Source organism: Adiantum capillus-veneris, chromosome 17, assembly GCF_014529385.1.
Source record: "Adiantum capillus-veneris isolate H3 chromosome 17, ASM1452938v2, whole genome shotgun sequence".
Lineage (NCBI taxonomy): Eukaryota > Viridiplantae > Streptophyta > Polypodiopsida > Polypodiales > Pteridaceae > Adiantum > Adiantum capillus-veneris.
The window spans coordinates 35,887,281-35,907,779 of NC_140947.1; the positions used below are offsets into that span (position 1 = coordinate 35,887,281).

At 45.9% G+C, this 20,499-nt stretch overlaps 1 protein-coding gene across 1 annotated transcript in view; it reads left to right on the forward strand.

Annotated features, from left to right (window-relative positions):
- LOC147437058 (CMP-sialic acid transporter 2-like) overlaps positions 1–20,499 on the forward strand; it is a 76,324-nt gene that overhangs the window by 11,984 nt on the left and 43,841 nt on the right. The window contains exons 3-5 of the mRNA XM_086486469.1: positions 10,780–10,843; positions 10,975–11,086; positions 11,190–11,269. Of these exons, the coding sequence (XP_086342595.1) occupies positions 10,780–10,843; positions 10,975–11,086; positions 11,190–11,269 (256 nt within the window). The remainder of the gene's footprint in view (positions 1–10,779; positions 10,844–10,974; positions 11,087–11,189; positions 11,270–20,499) is intronic.

Consider the following 20,499-nt stretch of genomic DNA (forward strand, 5'->3'; position numbering starts at 1 on the left):
ACACAATGCCATGTGCACGTGACATGCAGATTTCAGCCCTAGCGCTAGCTATCCTCTCGTAGATCAGCCAATGTTTTCAGTTTTAAGCCCTTCCGTTGCCGTAGGTGTGCGAGATCTACGAGCACTAGCCTCTCAGATGCGGTCCAGTACTTCAACAGTCCATCGAGCTTCTCCTCGGCCATTCCCTCGCCACATGGACTGCACCCATTGCTGCCCATCATCGGCATCATTGCGATCTCCTGCGTTTTGCTTGCCAGATGTGCGTTTTTGCAGCTAGCTTTCAGCCCTTCATTCCTCTCACATCGGGAGTGCAAATCAGCCCCGGATCTATCCGTTGGTGGCCATCGGCAATCCTACATTGAGAAAAATCCAAAGGTGCATTAAATTAGCCCCGAAGGTGCTTCATCTTGAAGAGTTATCGAGGCGACATTCCCCATTCGAGTCAATAGAGTCTGCACTAGAGGTATTGCATGTGTGTACATTCCATGTACGCAATCAAAAGCAAATACCACATCGGCAACGGTGTGGGGGGACCCTTGAGATGTTTGGGACGGACCCCATTGGGTGTCATTCTCTCTCTCTCTCTACACATCTCTACCTCTCTCTCTCATTCCCTTTCTTCGAGGAAATAAAAGAAACCATCATCCATGCCAAAGGCAATCCTTAACGCAAGGAAAGAAGTAAAGTTTTGTGGAAGTGTAAAACCTAGATCTTCACCATTTCAATTCTGTTGCACTTGACATTGTTATGAGAGCTTTGTGATTTTGCACTAATCCGCTAATCTTTAATTTTTTTCGCTCTTTGGTGTTTGAGTGTGTGTTGTAGCGTTTCGCCCAAGGACGCTTGTCTCACTTAGGGAACTCTAGGACCTGCCATTGTGCGTAGGACCGTGCGCCTTGATCGTAGGAAATGCAAACATTGCATATTGGGGGTTTTAGTTGTGGTGCACGTGCGAGAGGGTAGTTGACTTGGTGTAAGGTGCAGCGGAAGTGAATGTTGAACTTTGCTCAAGATGAGTGCTCTGAATTGTGCTCAAGGGTTCCTTTTACTTACGGAAGGGAGAGCCTTCCGTTCCTTTAGTGAGAGAGTGCAATGGACACAAACAAAGTGGTGAATACTGTGAATGAAGGTACTGAGATTGAGAGATAAAGAGAGAAGAGAATATGACACCAGAATGTTGTCAAACCCTCCTCTGGAGGCCCCACTCTCTATGGCGAGAGCAGTCTACTTATGATTGCACAAATCTCTACAATGCTTGGACTTGCCGACGATGTCGACGACGATGAGGACGACGACGAGACGGGCTGAAATCTGAAACTGCTAAGGGCTGAAATCTGCTGTCACGTGACACATCCAACCCTATGTGTCCGTGGACAAGCTACAACATAACAGGGTTCAGTCAGTCCAGTTAGTCTAGATTAGAAGTGATCTGGCACTTTTGTGAGTCTATTCGTAGACTGTGCATGCCCAGTCACTTAGTGTAGATGCATATCCTCTGGTTGCACATAGCATGATCATCAATATTCCCATCAGAATCCATTAGAATCAGTTAAGAGAATTTTCTAGTGCATTTAGCCTATTTTTCCTATTTTTGACATTTTTCACTTATTAATTTAAGTGACTTCCCAACAAAAGTAGGTAGGGCAATTTTGCTAAGTTTGTATATAAGCAAACCCAAGTTAGCACTCAATGGCAGAAGAGGCAGCAGGAGCACATGCTCAACAGGCACCTTCTCAGCAGGACCCCAAGGACTTCTAGCATTTTTGCTCCACAGCAACTTGGCTAGCGTTTTTGGACAAGACCACCGCAGATCAGCCAGCGTTTTGTCCTTGCAGATCCTTGTCGACAAGACCATAGCAGATCAGCCTAGTGTTTTGCATTGCAAGGCCTCCGACAGCAGCAGAAGACAGGAACCAGCCCTAGCGTTTTTGGTTTGCAGATCAACCTTAGCGTTTTTGCAGATCATTGCGACAGAATCAGCCATACCATCAGGGTTTTCAGTTTTCAGCAGTTAGACATCGCAGATCAAGTCCCGAACCTCGCAGATCTCACCTTCCCGCAACAGATTTAGCTGCACGGTCAGTTTTTGCAAGGTTTACAGCTTCAGCCCGGAAAACGCAGATGCTGAAATTGCGTTTTCTGGGCTGAATCTGCAAACTATGCGGGATTTGACCGTGCGGCGAGAATCTGTTGCGGGAAGGTGAGATCTGCGAGGTTCGGGGGTTCTACTGTGGAGTCTGACTGTTGAAAACTGAAAACGCTGATGTTTGTGGGGATTCCATTGCGAAGATCTGCAAAAATGCTAAAGTGTCTGGCAGATGCAAAAACGCTAGGGCTGAAAATGGTCTTGCTGTGGAGAATCTGCTAACGCTGGGGAGTCTGCTGCTTCTTGCTGTCGCCAGGCTGTTGTCAAAGCAAAAATACTGGCTGATCTGGTCCAAAAACGCTAGCCTTCAGCTGGGATGCAAAAACGCTAGGGTATCTGGGGGTTCTGCTGAGACGTTGCCTGTTGAGTAAGTGCTCCTGCTGCCTTCTGCCACAAAGTGCTAGCACTAGGTTTGTATATATACAAACTTAGCAAAATTGCCCTATCTACTTTCCAACAAAAGTCGCTAAAAAATAATAAGTGAAAAATGTCAAAAATAGGGAAAATAGGTCTATGCACTGTAAAAATGCTACTGATGGGTTCTGATGGAAATCTGATGATCATGCTGTGTGCAACCAGAGGATATGCATCTATTCTAAGTGTCTGGACATGCACGCTGCGAACAGAGTCACAAAAGTGCCAGATCACTTCCTATTATAGATTGACTTGACTAAACTGAACCCTGATCATGCTCTAGCTTGTCCACGGACACATAGGGTTGGATGTGTCACGTGACACTTGATGTGGGTGCTCGACCACCTCGTCATAAAGAAATCCTAGCATGGATATTTGCAGTCATAAATACTTCGACATGAGAGATCGCATCAGTGAAGACATGCAATGGAAACATGAAGATGTTGATTGCGAGTATCAAGATTTGTTAGTAGCCTATGACAACAAAGGAAGGCGCATTCAATTCAGCCTATTAGCTTTGGAGTCTTCGCATTGTTTGAACAACCATCTCTCCCATCTGCTTGGAGATTCCATTATTCCAGAAGAGGCATTGCATCGTCATTGATTTGTACACATCTTTGGCAGCACATCGGGTCCACACCATCTGCATCTTCTTAGCAATCGATAGCCATCAATCCGGAGCCAAAGGGTTCCAATATGAGGCGATCACCGTGGGAGTTCGCAGACACATTTGCAGCCACATCCGTTGGAGAGACTAGGATTCATCTAGAGCTTCCATCATACGGCAATTTGGTCAAAGCCCCTAGAGGAGCCTCTATCTTTGAGGAGTTCCTCGCCGGTTTCATGAGACAACATACAAAGGACTTGCCATGGTTCGTGCGCATTCCCAAGGATAAGTCCATCTTCATCTCTCATTCGGCGTTGCTCTCACCAATCTTTCCGCGTAGGGGTAGCATATGGACATCATCGTTTGCAGAGTTGTAGTGGCCAACCACGTGTTGTTGGCTACTATGTGGTACATTAGGTCTTGCCGGATCTTCTCGAGCTCCTGTATCAGCCAGCTAAAGAGGGTGATTAGGAACTTTCGTTGGTTGGGGCGTGACACCCAGTTAGCCTGGGCCAAAGTAGCCTGGCAGGTCATCACCTTACCATGTTCTTAGGGGGGGCTTGGGATCATAGACCCAGCACAGCAAAGTAGAGCCCTTCTTGGGAAGTTTGTTGTCAGAGGACTGCTACTAGGGGAGGTGTAAGGTGCAGCGGAAGTGCATGTTGAACTTTGCTCAAGATGAGTGCTCCGAACTGTGCTCAAAGGTTCCTTTTACTTACGGAAGGGAGAACCTTCCGTTCCTTTAGTGAGAGAGTGCAATGATCACAACAAAGTGGTAAACACTGTGAATGAAGGTGCTGAAACTGAGAGAGAAAGAGAGAAGAATACGACACTAGAAAAGTTGTCAAACCCTCCTCCAAGGGCCCCACTCTCTATGGCGAGATCGCTCTACTATTGATTGCACAAATCTCTCCAATGCAATGGACTTGCCCACGATGTCGACGACGATGAAAACGACGACGAGACGGACTGAAATCTGAAAACGCTTATGGCTGAAATCTGCAAATCTTTATCTGCTGAATTTTGACTCTATGTCGATGACGACGATGCGACGACAACATGCTGAAAACGCAGATGCTGAAATCTCAGCATCTGCGTTTTCTGGGCTGAAACTGCAACCGCTCGTTGATCTGATCGTGCGGCGAGGATCTGCTACGGGAAGGTGAGATCTGCGAGGTTCGGGACTTTTACTACGGTTTCTTGATGCTGAAAACTGAAAACGCTGATGCTACTTGTGGTTCTATCGCGATGAATCTGCAAACGCTAGGTGGTAAGGTGATCCAAAAACGCCAGGGCTGAATTTGAGTCGTGCTGCAAAAACGCTAGGCTTCTGCTGATTTTGCTAACGCTAGGGCTGATTTGCGATTTGCTGTCGCCAGGTTGCTGCGCATGCAGAACGCTGGGCTGATCTGTAAAGCTGAAAACGTTGGCTGGTTCGTGTTGGCTGAAAACGCTAGGTTGACTGCCGGTCTTGTTGAGAAGGTGCACGTCCACGGTGGTCTGCTGCCTCTTCTGCCCAAAAGTGCTAGCGCTAGGGTTTCTTATATAGATCCTTGCTCATTTTGCCCTACCCAGTTCCCAACAAAACTCACTTAAAAATAATAAGTGAAAATGGGCTAAAATAGGGAAAATAGGTCTACGCACTATAAAAATGCTCCTGATGGGTTCTGATTGTAATTTGATGATCATGCTGTGTGCTACCAGAGGATATGCATCTACTCTAAGTGCTTGGGCATGCATGGTTTGCGAATAGACTCACAAAAGTGCCAGAACACTTTCTAAGCTAACGGAATTGAACTGAACTGAACCCAACCCATGTCATGAAGTAGCTTGTCCTTGTACACATAGGGTTAGATGTGCATGTGACATCCCGTCCTTTTCAAAGTGAGGTATTGGTACCGAACTGTATGGCGTCGAGGGAGATCGCTAACAGCGTCTGGAATCTTGGAAAGAACTCTTCGCCGGTCCACCCTGATGCGTGGGTCGTGCGATACTTGAACTTCATAAAGGTCTGCAACACTTGCTTCTCTGGGCCGCGCCGAAAGCGACACAAAGTTATCTGTGGCTCCTTCAATGCTTCAACTTCGTCTATAGTCATGGGTCTACCTTCTTCAAGAATCTCCGAGGAAGAAAATTCCCGAAACCACTTTCAACACAAAAACATGAACATACCCATTCCATGTAAAGTGACTGGAAAAATTCTAGTCTTCTTTAAAGACTGTGCATGCAATGTAGATGAACATAGAGACGGAGTGCCAAACCGTTCATCAAACAAACGCAAACAATGGAATCGAAACGTGTCTTTCTGATCTAAATCTATCAATTGTGGCATCACAATGGAAATGCTGATGCTTGAGCTCAATCCTTCTTGTGCTCTTTCGGATACTGTGTCATGCCAAGGAAGAGACATGGAATGTGAATTCCTTGGGTGTAAACATGTCATCTTTTCATGAGTAATCCGCATACATCCGTGCTCATTCATGAGTGAATCGTGTTCATCGTGCAATATGTCATGCCTATAAAAATGGATCACATAAGGATGGTGACTAAAATACAGGTAACATCATGAATGAAACACTTGAACAATGCGTGCTGACTAATCATTTGTACACATAATACTTCCTGCGGGGGTTCTTTGGACCTCGACTCGAGAGCCAAGATCGATTCTTCGTGATTGATCGTATCTACAACGAGGTTAGCTTCGCTAGAAAAAGCATCAACTAAACCATCATCCCTGTGAACAATCACATCATTATCATGCAAATCATCATGCTCGTGAATAATCACATCTTGATCATGCAAATCATCATGCTTGTGAATAATCACATCTTGATCATGCAAATCATCATGCTTATCATTATCATGCAAATCATGCGTGTCGTGCTTTGGAGAAGAAAAGATTGAGAGAGTCTCCTTTTCCTGGTTCTCTTTAATTTGCGCCTGCACATTAGAAAATAGTAGGACCAATGCGGCTTTTCTTTCTGCGGCCGCCAAGCGTGCTTGCTCGTGCTCACGCTCTATGGCTGCCATTCTTTCTTTGTGTTCACGATCCAATTCGGCCATTCTTTCTTCGGTGCCAAGCGTGGTTGCTTGCGCTCATGCTCAAAGTCGGCCTTTCTTTTGCTTTTCTTGGTTCACGTTCTAACTTCCTGTCAATCATCATCTTGTCGAAAGCCTCCATAGGAATTAGTGCAATCCTTGGCGTAGATGGGGAAGGGGGAGGGTTAGAAAAACTTCCTGGTGGGAAAAATTCTTCTTCGCTACTGCTATGCTCATCACCTCCATGCGAAGTATCCATTCCGCTTTGGGTAATGACCATACATTGAAACCTTGGGTTCTGAAGTTCACGAGGAGCTTGGATTCTTGTGGGTCTTGGGTTCTTGAGTCTTGAGGTTCTGGAGTCTTGAGGTTCTTCTTTAGCTTGCAACCTGTGTTAGAGAAGGATCTTCTCTTACCCAAGCTCTTCTCTTTCCCACGGGCGCACCCCTTGGTGGCCTTGCGCTCACACCAAGATTGCTTTTTCCCACCTCACGTTGATTGGCCAGCCGCTAAGTGCACGGTCTGTCTCAATGAGTGAAAAGAGAAACAAGGGGAGGTTGGACAAGCCCTGCTTTCTTGGGTTTCTTGTCACTCTTCAAAAACACGACTAGGAATTGACATGGCCAAGAGGACTCGGTTACGTGCGACCGCAACAAGCAAAAAAATTCTTGTGGTTCTTTCCTTGAGTGATACAGAACACTGCCAAAGCTCTGATACCAATGTAATGTGCAGCGGATGTGAATGTCGAACTTTGCTCAAGATGAGTGCTCTGAACTGTGCTCAAGGGTTCCTTTTACTAACGGAAGGGAGAGCCTTCCGTTCCTTTAGTGAGAGAGTGCAATGGACACAAACAAAGTGGTGAACATTGTGAATGAAGGTGCTGAGACTGAGAGATAGAGAGAGAAGAATACGACACTAGAATGTTGTCAAACCCTCCTCCGAAGGCCCCACTCTCTATGGCGACAACGGTCTACTATTGATTGCACAATCTCTACAATGCAATGGACTTGCCGACAATGTCGATGACGATGAGGACGACGACGAGACGGGCTGAAATCTGAAAACGCTAATCGCTGAAAATCTGCAAATCTTTATTTGCTCAATTTTGACTCTATGTCGATGACGACGGCGATGACGACGATGCGCCGACGACACGCTGAAAATGCAGATGCTGAAATCTGCGTTTCAACATCTGCATTTTCTGGGCTGAAACTGCAAACGCTCGTTGATCTGACCGTGCAACGAGGATTTGTTGTTGGAAGGTGAGATCTGCGAGGTTCGGGACCTTTACTGCGGTGTCTTGATGCTGAAAACTGAAAACTCTGATGCTACTTGTGGTTCTGTCGCGATGAATCTGTAAACGCTAGGTGGTTAGGCTGATCCAAAAATGCTAGGGCTGAATCTGAGTCTTGCTGCAAAATTGCTAGGCTTCTGCTGATTCTGCTAACGCTAGGGCTGATCTGTGATCTGCTGTCGCGCCAGGTTGCTGCACATGCAAAACGTTGGGTTGATCTGCAAAGCTGAAAACGCTGGCTGGTTCTTGTTGGCTGAAAATGCTAGGTTGACTGTCGGTCTTGCTGAGAAGGTGCACGTCCATGGTGGTCTGCTGCTTCTTCTGCCCAAACGTGCCAGGGCTAGGGTTTCCTATATAGATCCTTGCTCATTTTGCCCTACCTAGTTCCCAACAAAAGTCACTTAAAAATAATAAGTGAAAATTGGCTAAAATAGGAAAAATAGGTCTACGCACTGTAAAAATGCTCTTGATGGACTCTGACTGTAATCTGATGATCATGCTGTGTGCAACCAGAGGATATGCATGTACTCTAAGTGCCTGGGCATGCACGGGCTGCGAACAGACTCACAAAAGTGCTCGAACACTTCCTAAGCTAACTAAACCAAACCGAACCCATGTCATGAAGTAGCTTGTCCACATACACATAGGGTTAGATGTGCACGTGACAGAAGGAGCCCTGGAAGGATTTGCTGCTTCACCGGCTTTGGGATCGAGTCCCTCATGCAAAAGGCCCTTGGAGCCCTTCCATCAGGTGGATCTTTACAGAGATGTGCAGAGTTGATTTAAGCAGGAGGTTGGAGGATCGGTTTGCTGAGAGCCTGCGGCGGTCTTGGGAGCAGCTGAGGAGTGGCCTGGAGCAGCACTAGCCTACTTGCACGGAGGAGCGCTTGAGACAGCTCCTGGTTTAGAACCCCATGGTTAGCACTAAGACATGCCACCTGGTTGGTAGTAGTCCTCATGTTTCTTGGGATCCCATGGCAGAGGGCCCAACCCTCACTCTCGGTGACTGGCTTCAGTTCTTAGGTTTGCCCGAGGAGACACATAGCATCCACCTACGAGGCATGAGGGGGGTGCAGAGCATGTGTGCCAAGACATTACAAAGGCTTTACAGCTGATTGGGTCACCCCTCTAGAGACGATAGCTCCCAGATGGATGGGGGCCTTCACACGATTGAGGTCCTCATCCCAGTTCGTGCTTGCTCGGAGTCCGTACCCCCCATGTTTTTTGAGATCTAGGGAGAGGGTCGCCTACACAAAGTCTCAGTAGAGGTTCCATAGGTTGCAAAGTGCTGTTTTGAGAGGATACGAGTAGTTGGCATCTGTGGGAGGACTTTTGTCATAGATCCTGACCCAACAAATCTCGAGACAGGTCACTGGCGGCTTTGGGCTTGGGAGAGCTGCCCTCTGGCACGAGTGCATGGGACCTTGAAGAGTGGTTTTGGAGAGATCCCTTCTCTTCAGCCGATCACCCTGGGATCCCCTTCTTTCAGTACGCTGTTCGACTGGGGCGCCACCTGCTGACAGCACAGAGAGAAATTCGTCCTACTGCAGCACATCATTGGCAGGAGGAGGGTCTCACAGCTGAGTTCTTGTCAGATTTTTGGGAGCGGTTGTGGGACTCCAGATAGCCAAGGGGAGCCACTTTGTTCCAATGGCTAGCTTCACACAAGCTACAACATTGGGGAGCTGGTTAGTACATAGTGGCTTTTGGGAGCCTCTGCAGCTTGCGACCATCCTTTGGAGAGTCAGCGTCACTGTCTATGGGATTGCCCCATGGCACTACAGGTTTGGCTTCGGGTTCCGCGATTGTTGCCAGCTCTTTCCAGAACGCGATAGTACTATTGGGGTGCTGCAACGTGGTCTACCCTCATGGGCCGTGCGCTACATTTTGAGCTAGCCTCCACCAACAGGACGATAGTGATCCAGGGGGGTCATCCTACACTTCAGCCTTGCCATAGAGCTTACCCCCCCCCAGGAGTGGTGCAGTGAGAGAGAGGTGTGTTGGGAGCTCGTCTGTGGCCTGACACTATGGTTCATTTGGCGGGCCCGTTGTTTCCGCATCTTTGAGAATCGCCCTGTTCCACCGGCGGAGACTGTTCGTGACTTTTGGTTGGAGCTGATTCACACTCTCAGGGGTCAGTTTGAGAGACTTCAGGGCAGCTCCAACCTCATGAGGGAGCGCAAAGAGGCTTTCTTGCGACTTTGGCACCCAGGGCCTTTCTTCACCATGGCCCAGATGGCATTACCGGCCACCTGTGTGGCTCTTTCCTCCTCCCATTTTGTGATTTAGCCTCATTGTACATATTTTGTTCACTCACTGGGAGAGGCTCCCCATGCTTTTGATGTAGCCCTCTCTAGTAGAGGTGGTTTGTAGCCCTATGGGCAGGTTTTATTAACTAGTAGAAGGATCTTTTTCTCGGGAAAAAAAGAAAAGAATTATTTACTTCCCTACTGTTGACCCCAGCGTATGAGCAGATATTTTGATTGCTTGGAACCATCGGTTCAAAAAGACAGATACTCTTCAATCATACAATCAAAAATTTCAGGATGCCCAGTAGCTTCCTTTTGGATGGTTAACCTGGATGCATAGATGGAAAGATAAAATTTTCGGCATTTGATAATCGATAAGCCTACTTTGGAGCTTGATAAACCATTCAAGCAAGTTTTTCTCAGCTTAATTTTAGCTGCTGTAATTACAAGCTTTGAATGGCAAAACCTCTCATTGTTCCCTCCATGTCATTCACATTCCAGTACCCAAGCATTAGATGGTTGTGTGCACTGAACAAGTGAATTTTTGGCTTATAAACACTGATATACTTTATTGAGATATGGGTACTTTTTCTATATTTCCGATCAACTTTGGTGCATTATTGATCACTTTTCTAGTGCATCAATTAAGTGTATTAGCGTTGAAATTTTAATTTCTGATGGTGAATTTTGTTTATTCCGTGAATTTTTCCTCTCCCTTTTCTCATGTTGAGCACTAAATATATATATTGGGAGTGTATCTGTCTATTTTGCAGGTGGTCTTGGGAAGTTCTATGTGCTTAAGTTCTACTGTTCAAGGTTGTAACTAGCATAGACAAATTCTCTCTTAGGGCCCCAATACCTTCACCCTTAACTGGGTATCTTGTTGTAGTTATTGTTTTGTGATCTAGGGGGGGAATAGAGGTAGTGTTGGGTTGAGTGTGTATCTATTCAGTATTGAAGGGTTGAGTTTCTGATGAGCATTGCTTTCTGGATCCACAGAAACATAATTTCTGGTTTGTTTTATGTGCAGTTACAATACCTTTGGTCTCAAGTGTTAAAGAGGTGAATGCAAGTGGTACAGAATGGAAACGCAAGTAGGTGCACCCTGTTGATTTGAAGGAGTGTTTGGAAATTGCAATGGATTAGTTTTGTTGACGCAGTTATGAAATTATAAGCCTTGACCAATGAATGTCATAAGAATTGTGTGCTTCTTGGGTGCTAACAGGTCAATGGTCACATTTGCTCTGACAATTTTGACAAGCTCACAAGGTATTTTGATTGCGTGGTCAAAAAGGGCAGGAGGCTATGACTACAGTGTTACGTCTGCCAATTTCATGGTCTCTTTTCATGCTTTACTTTGTGTTCTATATTAAGTATCCTGGCTAGGACCTATTCATGGATGGTGATGTGGTGCTGTTTTCTCTGATAAACTAATTTCAGGTAGAGCTACTTAAAGGCCTCATCTCAGTAGGAGCCTTGTTTAAGATTTGGCGCAAGGATGGGGTCACTGAAGATAACAGGTTTTGCTTCCATCCAAATTTAATATTTTCTGGGCTCATGCAATTTGATGGTCCTATGTGCATGGCTAAGGAATCCTTGGTCGAGACCTTGCGATAAAGGGCCAACATCTGTTTGGCTTTTGCTGCTGCTCTTTACCACATTGTAGATATTTGAGCTCGCTTTAATTTAAAATAGGGTGGTTTATTTACAAGCTACTCTGATCCTCTAGGTTAAGGGCATGACATGATGTTTTTTAACCCCATGTCCTGGGTAAGGTATTAAGACAATTCAGGGTGGATGTTGATGACACTGTTTGCAGATCTTGAAAAGGTAAGAGTTATTGGAAATTGGCTGTGATTTTCATGTAGTATTGAGATCTTGAAACTGGCCTATGGGACCACCAAAGGGTGGTAAAGCATTATGGAGCCAGATCCAAGATCTATTCTCCTCTAGATGCTCAATGGATGACTAAGAAAGACTTTCAAGCTTATCTAGAAATCCTTAAAAATTATTTGGAAGCCTTAGAACTGAGGACAACTGTATAGAAGCCTCTGGGGTGGTGAAACATTATGGAGCCAAACTCAAGAACTATTCCCCTTTAGATGCTCAATGGATGACTGAGAAAGTTTTCCACGCTTGTCTAGTAATCCCTGACAAGTATTTGGAAGTCTTACAGCTGAGGACAACTTTATGGAAGCTAGTGGGGTGTAACTATTTTCATTACAGTTGAATCAATGAAAAGTATTTTATGGCAAAGGAATTCATACTTTCAATGTAGTGCACACGTGAATTATTTTGGATCCAAAGAAATTTTCAACGGGAAATTCTTGTATATCCGAGGACAACTATATGGAAGCCAATGGGGTGGTAAAACATTACGGAGCCAAACTCAAGGACTATTCCCCTTTAGATTCTCAACAGATAATTGAGAGACTTCCAAGCTTGTCTAGAAATCCTTAGCAATTATTTCGAAGCCTTACAGCTGAGGACCACTGTATAGACGCCAATGGGGTGTAACTAATTTCAGTACAGTTAGATCAATGCAAAATGTTTTATGAAAATTGATTTCATATTTTTAATGTTGTGCATGCATGAATTATTTTGGATCCAAAAGAAATTTTAACAGGAAATTCTTAGTGCAGAGCGCCATTTGTGGAATTTCCCACATTTTGGACAAGAAAGTAGTAGCTAAGTAGCCGGATATAGTGTAGAGCGTGCAAGTACAAGCACATTGATAAAGATGGGTTGGCACCAGTTGATGTCGCAAAGCAAGTGGTTCACCATCAACTGCGGGTGCACCGAATATTACTAGTTCTTCTGCATTCGCTTGTATGCTACTCCCAGTGGAGACTTTGCCAGCGGTGATTCTTTGTGCCAGTTCAAAGGGATGGGTCGTTAGGGTCATGATTCACGGAGTATAGGCTTAGAGAGTCATGGTTTGGGACAGAGGACCACCACTTGTCCAACTTCCACAGTTAGATTCTACACCTCTCATCATAGTTTGTTGCTTCCCAGTGGCTCCCTACGTTCAATAGTATGTAGTTCCGTAGCCATCAATCGATGCTTTGGGCACCTGTCCTAGCTATCCATTTACGTCTTTTCAGGGCTCCCATATAGTAGCTACTGCATCGGTACAGGGAGCTGGCATGCCTTTTCTGATGTACCCTTCGCTTCCTGGGTTAGGTACTTATCGGGCACCTTATGTTTGGCCTCCACATCCTTACCCGCCCTTTCACGTGCAACATCCTCCTTGTCCGGTGCATCAGTAACATGTAGGCATTGTGTATACAAGGTTTGTTCCCGTGAGCAGTAGAAATCATTTTTTAGTAGCTTTACTTACCGGGAGTGAGTGGTCTTGTAGCAGGCAAATTGTAGCGGGGCTACATCGTCACTTGCATGGGACAGGCAGTTATAGTCGGTCTTGGGTTTGGTGGACACTCTTGATTGATGGGCCAGGGCCGTGTCGGTGGTCTAGTGGACTGTGGCCGGACACTGAGCAGTGGTAGTCGAGTGGACACTGTTCCCAGCCTACCACCACCATTACAATGTCCACAAATATGTGTAGTTGTCGTTTTAGACATATTTGCTAGAGTTATGGAGGATTTGTGGGCATGGTATATATGACCAGTTAGGTATGAGTTGGGCATGAGTCTTGGGTCTAGAGTTTAGTCTTTGCACAGAGCACTCTCCTGGAAGATGAGTTGGAAGCGGACAAGGATGAGGTGTTGGATCTAAAAGCTAAATTAGAGCTCCAAGATTTGACAATACAAAGACTCAGAGAAACCCCAAGAGCTACATGAGCAATTGCAAGAGCAAATAGCCATGCCATACAAGCCTTGGAAGCCCAAGTCATTGCACTACATAAGGAATTGAGACTGGAACAAAGACAAAGGATACATATGGTAGAAGGTTCTTTAGCCACACGAAGGAAAGATTAATGACCCACCAACAAGAACTTCAAAAGGAGAATGACCAGCTCAAGCTCCAACTAGAGAATCTGCAAGAGTTGTTAGTCAGCTTGGAGTCTTTCCCGTTTTGCTATTTGGAGTATATTTCTGTTCTATGTTTCATTTAAGTCGTCTAATTTGTGTTATTGAGTGAGGTTTCTTGCATATTGCACTAAGGAGCACGGACACGAGAGAGCATGACATTGTTTTCTCGCTACAGTGCTCTCATTTTGATGTCTAAGCCCCTTGAGCCTTGAGGTAGTAGCAGTCCGTGTCTTCATGTGCACTTTTCTTGCAGAAGTTGCAGTAAGCGTTCTTGGGAAGGAAGTCTGGGAGAGTAACATGAGCTGCACCAGATTACAGCCTTAGACTTGTTGTGCTTTGAGCTCTTCCATCCTGTTGAAGGCTTATTGCTGAGGAGACCTTTTGTGCTGAACAGAGAGAGATCTTTCCTCTTGAACTTCAATGCCTCTAGTTCCTTGCGTAAAGAACTAAGAGGATTAGATGGAACTAACGTAAACAACTTAGAGGATTAGATGCACTTTGCAATATAACAAAAGCTGACTTGACTTTAGGAATGTCTCTGATTAATCTTCTTATTCCTTCGATCCTTGTAGCTACAGCAACAAACTCGTCCAATGTTGTAACGCGTTTGAGAGGGAGTCCCTTAGCATGTGTTGGGAGGCCTTGGGAAGAGCCTTCTCGACCCACTTCTATAGCATGAAGTCCCCCCGTTGCTGAGGGAGTTTAGCCACCAGGGCATTCGTTCTCATCATGAGCTTTGCAAACGTTTCTTTTGGTTGAAGTACGATGTTTTCCTACTCATCCAAGACCTTCTCTTAGAAGTCACCAGGTCGGAAGGCTTTGCGAAGTGTTGCTTTAATGCGGCCCAAGTTGCAAAGTGAGTATACCATTTGTCTACTTAGCTATCCAAGGTCAAAGGAAAAAGTACCAGGTAAATATTTTTACGGTCGGGACCTCAACCTCGGCACAGAGAGACGAACCTCCTTTTATGGTCGTGTGCATCCTCTGTACAAAGACCATGAAGGTAGGAAACTTTTTGGCCAGAATGCTTGTGAGTTCTTCCATTTCTACCTCCTTTGGATCTGGTTCTAGGAACTTGGAAGGGTTAGAAAGTGTGGTTGAGGAGGTGATAAGGGTGGCGAAAAAATGGTTGAACTGTGGGAGTGTCAGGTGCAGCGGAAGTGTTTAAGGATTTAGCTCGGATCTAGTGCTCCGCACAAACACAAGGGACACTTCACTTCACTTGAAAGAACTGAATTGAAGAGAGAGAGAGAGAGAGAGAGAGAGAGAGAGAGAGAGAGAGAGAGAGAGAGAGAGAGAGAGAGAGAGAGAGAGAGAGAGAGAGAGAAGAAACGAGATAGGGATGTCGGGTCCCAACCCTCGAGGGCCCCCTTGCTCTGTTCTGGAAATGCTGACCTGATGTGAATCGAGAAATGCTGAACTGAACTGAAATGCTGGCGATGCTGGGCTGGAAACGCGAGATGGCCTACTGGGTTTCAAAAAACACTGAACTTCTGTGGCTGAAAACGAGAGAGAGAGAGAGAGAGAGAGAGAGAGAGAGAGAGAGAGAGAGAGAGAGAGAGAGAGAGAGAGAGAGAGAATGCTGGTATGGGGAAGAGGGGGCGATCAGCCCCTCACAACTACCATAAACGTGAAGACCCGTACAAATGCCAGACGAGATCTGTGATCTATGAAATGAGTACCCCCCTGGCTCCATGTATAGGTGCCCAAGGTGGGTGCCCAACTCAAGTAGGTGGTTGGCCCCAAACTCGGACGGCCGGACAAGAGGGAAGGTGGCCGGCCCAGAAGTGGGTGGCCAGACAATGCAGCCTATATGCATATGCTATGGGTGGCCATCCTGGAGGCACACTAGCCGTACATGCATGCCCTAGACTTGTGAAGCAGCAGAGTGGTGTAAATCTAACACCCCCTCTCAGCACTTGATGTTGAACAAACCGCATGAAGCCGAAGATGTGAGGCAAATGATGAAGATGTCTGCTGCAATGTCCACTAAAGGATACTCCATGAGTGTAGCAGTAGTTTGGGGTGTCACGACCGCCAAGAATTCTCCGTCGAAAGATGCCGTCACGAGCAGTGTAGCAAACTGTTGTACTCCGCGGATACAATGTGAAGGGACTGGGTGAAGGTCCCAAACTGAGTGTGAAAACAACTCCTTGTCGGGAAAGAAGTGTCAATAGACCTGCAAGTGTCCTGCCCAATAGTGTCTGTAGTCAAACCGTTTGGAGAAAATGGGGATGCCGAGGAACCCCATGAGAATGACTGGATGTCACAAAAATATGGAAGCGTAAACTCACTTTTAAATGCAATTCATATACTCGAGAGAATTTGGAAGAGAGAGAGAAAAGCTTGACACATCATCGGGGACCAGAAAATGGGCAGGTCCCCACCTATAAAGAGAACATCTTTATTACTAAGGGAGAATCTTTACAAGCACAAGAACGGGGCAAAAGCCCGTCCTCTATTCTTTCTTTGTTCCTTTTTTGCTTTTGACTGAGAGAGTAAGAAAACTACTCTCTGACCACTGAGAGGATTTTCCCTCTGTTGTGAGATTTTGGGAAGCTCTCGTAAACGGGAATCTATCTTCCACAAAACTCCTCGGAAGCTCTCAAAAATGAGAGTCTACCTTCGGCTAACTGTGTCCTTTCATGCATAATGATTCCTGCAATAAAAACAAGGGAGAAACACGCAAAATGCACGCACACATGCTTGCTGTAATTTTCTGCACATAATCTGAAAGTGTTACTTGAGCATGTTCCAATGTCGAAATAGAGACCTTTTTCGCGATGGAATCGCACCAAACTTTGTGTACGCGTAGTGTAGGTAGAGAAGAACGAGATTCTATGAGTATTGTTGAAATTTACCCTAATAGAGGTGATTAGGGGCTGAAAACAGAGAATTTGTAGGAGCTAGGCGTAAGAGAGAGAGAGTTTTCTTCTACTTTTCGTGATGAATCTTCCCCTACAACAACCAATGATCAAGAGAAACCTTGTTCTATGATGGGAGCTCCAAGACTCCACATACACCACAGGTCCACAAGGTTCTCAAGCTTCAATGGAGAGCTCTGGTGCGTAGAGCACGCAAACTTTAGGGGGGGGGGGTAGGGGCATTGCCAACCTCTCAAGTGAGAGAGGAGATGCTCTTATAAAGCAAGCAAGAAGAGGGGGCGCTAGAGGATGAGGGAGGGTGGGAGTGAGAGTGAGAGTCACTTTGCATTGGTAAGTGTGCCAAGTGGCACACTTAATTAATAACTTAAAAACCATTCAACTTTTCACTTTAAAAGTTCCTAGGCTATTAATGAAATGTCTAAATTAACTCACAACTACACATATGAATACTAATTATGAAAACGTCAGTTGCTCCTCAGTACAATGCCGTACCAGCACTGCTCCTGCATCACTTGTTCACACTTGTCCGGCCATTTGGCCCGGACGCAAAATATTAAAATTAGTTTAACTAACTTGTCCTAAGGCCTTTAAAAATAATTCTGGGCCTTAGGATCAATGTTCTAAGGACCCCATCTCATTCTTGTGCTCGCATTGACGCGTGTTTTTGAGTCTAAAATCTGAGGCTATTGTCTACCCCTTATTAAAGGCCTGATTTTCCAATCACTAGGGCTTCAGGGTATATTTATGCTACGGTCCCCCCTAAGGTGTTCTATGCCGCATTCGGGCACACCGAGGCCCTAGAACTACTAGTTCTATTCTTATGTGCACACAACTAAATAAATAATTATTTTCTAATAAAGAAATTAATTAAGATTTGACATTGTTGGAATAGCACACGACAAGCTCGCTGCCCCTTGCCCCCCCCCCTTCCCTTCCCTTGCTCCCTCTCCCCCTGCAGCTCGCGCTACCCTTGCTCCATCCCGCGCGCTGTCCCTTGTCCCTGTTCGTGCGTCCGCATGCCCTCCCTGTCCCAACGCGCCTATGCCTCCTGCTCGCTCTCGCTGCCCCATCCCAGTCCCCCTCCTCATCTGTCTACCCTCGCGCCCGTTCGCCCTCGTTGCCCCAGCTCCCGCCCCCTGCCCTCAGCCCTCCTTCTCACTCCCCGACTTCCATTCCCCTTTCGCCTCTCACTTGCTTGTAGGCTGTTTTCTTTCAGCCTGTTGGTAATTGCCTCGACGCCAACGCCCTTCTCTTTTCTGCAGCAGACATAGAATGGCGGCCTCTGCTCCACCTCAGAGGGACTCTACAGAAGCCCCCTCGCCCGACACCGTGGAGCCGACCCTTCGACTTGCTCTCTCGCCAGAAGAGCAAGCGAGCTTGATGGCTGAAGTGGAACGCTTGCAAGCCACTTCAGTTATTTGCAAGATCATTGACACTCGGCCTAGTCTGGGCGAGGTTTGGGATCTATTTCAGGCCCGTCTTCTCTCCGATGTGGGCAAGATCACCGATGTCGAGATCCTCGGGAGACGGTACTACTAGATAGAGTTTGAGTCTCAAGAGATGACGGCCAAGGTGATTTCGATGAGCCCGCTCGGCATCCGAGCAACTCAAGCTTACTTCAGACAATGACATCATGGTTTTGACCCTACTACAGATGTGCTTGAGGAGGAGGCCGACTTGCCTATTTCGGTCTGCTTCCCAAGCCTGAAGCGAGAGTACCTCCCTCTTCTTCCCAGGATTGGTTTGATGAGCGCGCGGCGGTGTGTGCAAGTGAAAGAGCACGCGAGGAAGTGCAGTGTGTGTGCAGAGAGGGGAGGCGAAGAGCAACAGGAGAGGAAGCGCTAGCAGAAGAAGAGGGAGAGAGAGAGAGCTCACGTTTTTGGGGAAAACTCAATAAGTGAGTTTTGGGTTTTCCCACTTTTATTATAAGTGACCTTTAAAAAATGTGTCGAGGTTCAATATGAACCTGGACAAAGTATAAAAATGTACAAAAAGGGGTTATTTAGGCCTTTAACCCAACAACCTCCCACTTAAAGGCATAAATGGCGCCTTTAAGCTGCGTGACTCCCACCATCTCTATGCATAGATGATGTTGTGCTTTGGGTAAGCACTTAGTGAGAGCATCGGCTGGACTTTGTGATGTATGGACCTTAACCAATGTAATAAGGCCATCCTCAAGCACTTCTCGTATGAAGTGATATCGCACATCAATATGCTTTGTGCGTGCATGAAACATGGCGTTCTTTGCCAAACATATGGCACTCTGGCTATCACAACCAAGCATAGGTGCCTTGGCAGGCAAACCAAACTCACTGCATAGGCGTGCTAACCAAATAGCTTCTTTGGAAGCCTCAATGGCTGAAATATATTCAGCCTCTGTCGTAGACAATGCAACAATCTTTTGCAATCTAGAACACCATGAAACGGCACCTTCCGCAAGAGTAAATACATAGCCACTTGTGGATTTCCGTGTATCCACATCACCAGCCATGTCAGAGTCACAAAATCCCTTCAACTCCATTGGTCCTTTACCATAGCAGAGGCATTTGTTTTTAGTCCCTTTTAAGTACCTCATAATGGACTTCACTGCATCCCAATGTAACCTGCCTGGATTAGCCATAAACCGGCTAACAACTCCCACTGCATGGGCTATGTCAGGCCTAGTAGCAACCATAGCATACATAAGTGAACCACAAGCTGAAGCATAAGGCACACTTTGCATGTCATTGGCTTCTTCCTTTGACTTGGGACAATCATCCTTGGAAATTTTAACATATGGCTGTAATGGCACACCAAGAGGCTTTGCTTCAGCCATGTTAAATCTGTCCAGCACCTTTTCAATGTACTTTTCTTGCGACAAATACAATAGGCGCTTGTCTCTTTGCCGTGTAACACGCACTCCAAGTATATGTTCAGCTGCCCCAAGGTCTTTCATTGAAAACGCAGATTTCAGCTGCCCTTTAAGAGCATCAACAATGCTTCTTTTCTTTGTAGCTATCAACATATCGTCTACATAGAGCACAAGAATGATAGGGCTGCCATCCTCATCACGTTTGGTATACAAACAATGGTCTGCATGGCTTCTTTTGTAACCATGTTTAAGCATGAAGCGATCAAACTTCTTGTACCACTGTTTACATGATTGTTTCAGCCCGTACAAGCTTCTATTGAGCATACATACCAAATGTTCCTTGCCAGGGATGACAAAACCCTCGGGTTGCTTCATGTAAAGCTCTTCTTCCACATCACCATGCAAGAAAGCGGTATGTACATCCATTTGGTCCATTTCCAAATCAAGAGCAGCCACAATGGCAAACAATACACGCAAAGTGGTCATCTTCACAACAGGAGAGAACACTTCTTGAAAGTCTATGCCCTTGGTTTGAACATATCCCTTTGCCACAAGCCTTGCCTTATACTTGGGTTTTGCATCAACAGTTTTTATTTTATACACCCATTTGTTAGGAATAGCCTTCCTTCCTTTGGGCAATTCAACCAAATCCCAAGTATGATTAGCATGCAAAGCTTTAATCTCTTCCGGCATAGCAAGCTCCCACTTGTCGCTGTGCTCACATGTCTTTGTCTCTATACGTAAGAGGTTCTCCCTCATCTGTCAACATAATGTAATGCAAAGAGGGGTCATATCGACTCACAGGCTGTCCTTGACGAATAGACCGCCTCACCCAATGATCCACATTATCCGGCAATGGGTTTACATCAGGTCACACGACAAAATCATCAACAATGGGCTGTTGTACATCATTTCCAACACCATTTTCAGCATTGTTTCTTGGCTGCAAATGCCCTTCAGGAGCTTCAATTTGTTGTCCAACATCATCTGGCTCAAACACCAGTGGATCATCTACATTTTCA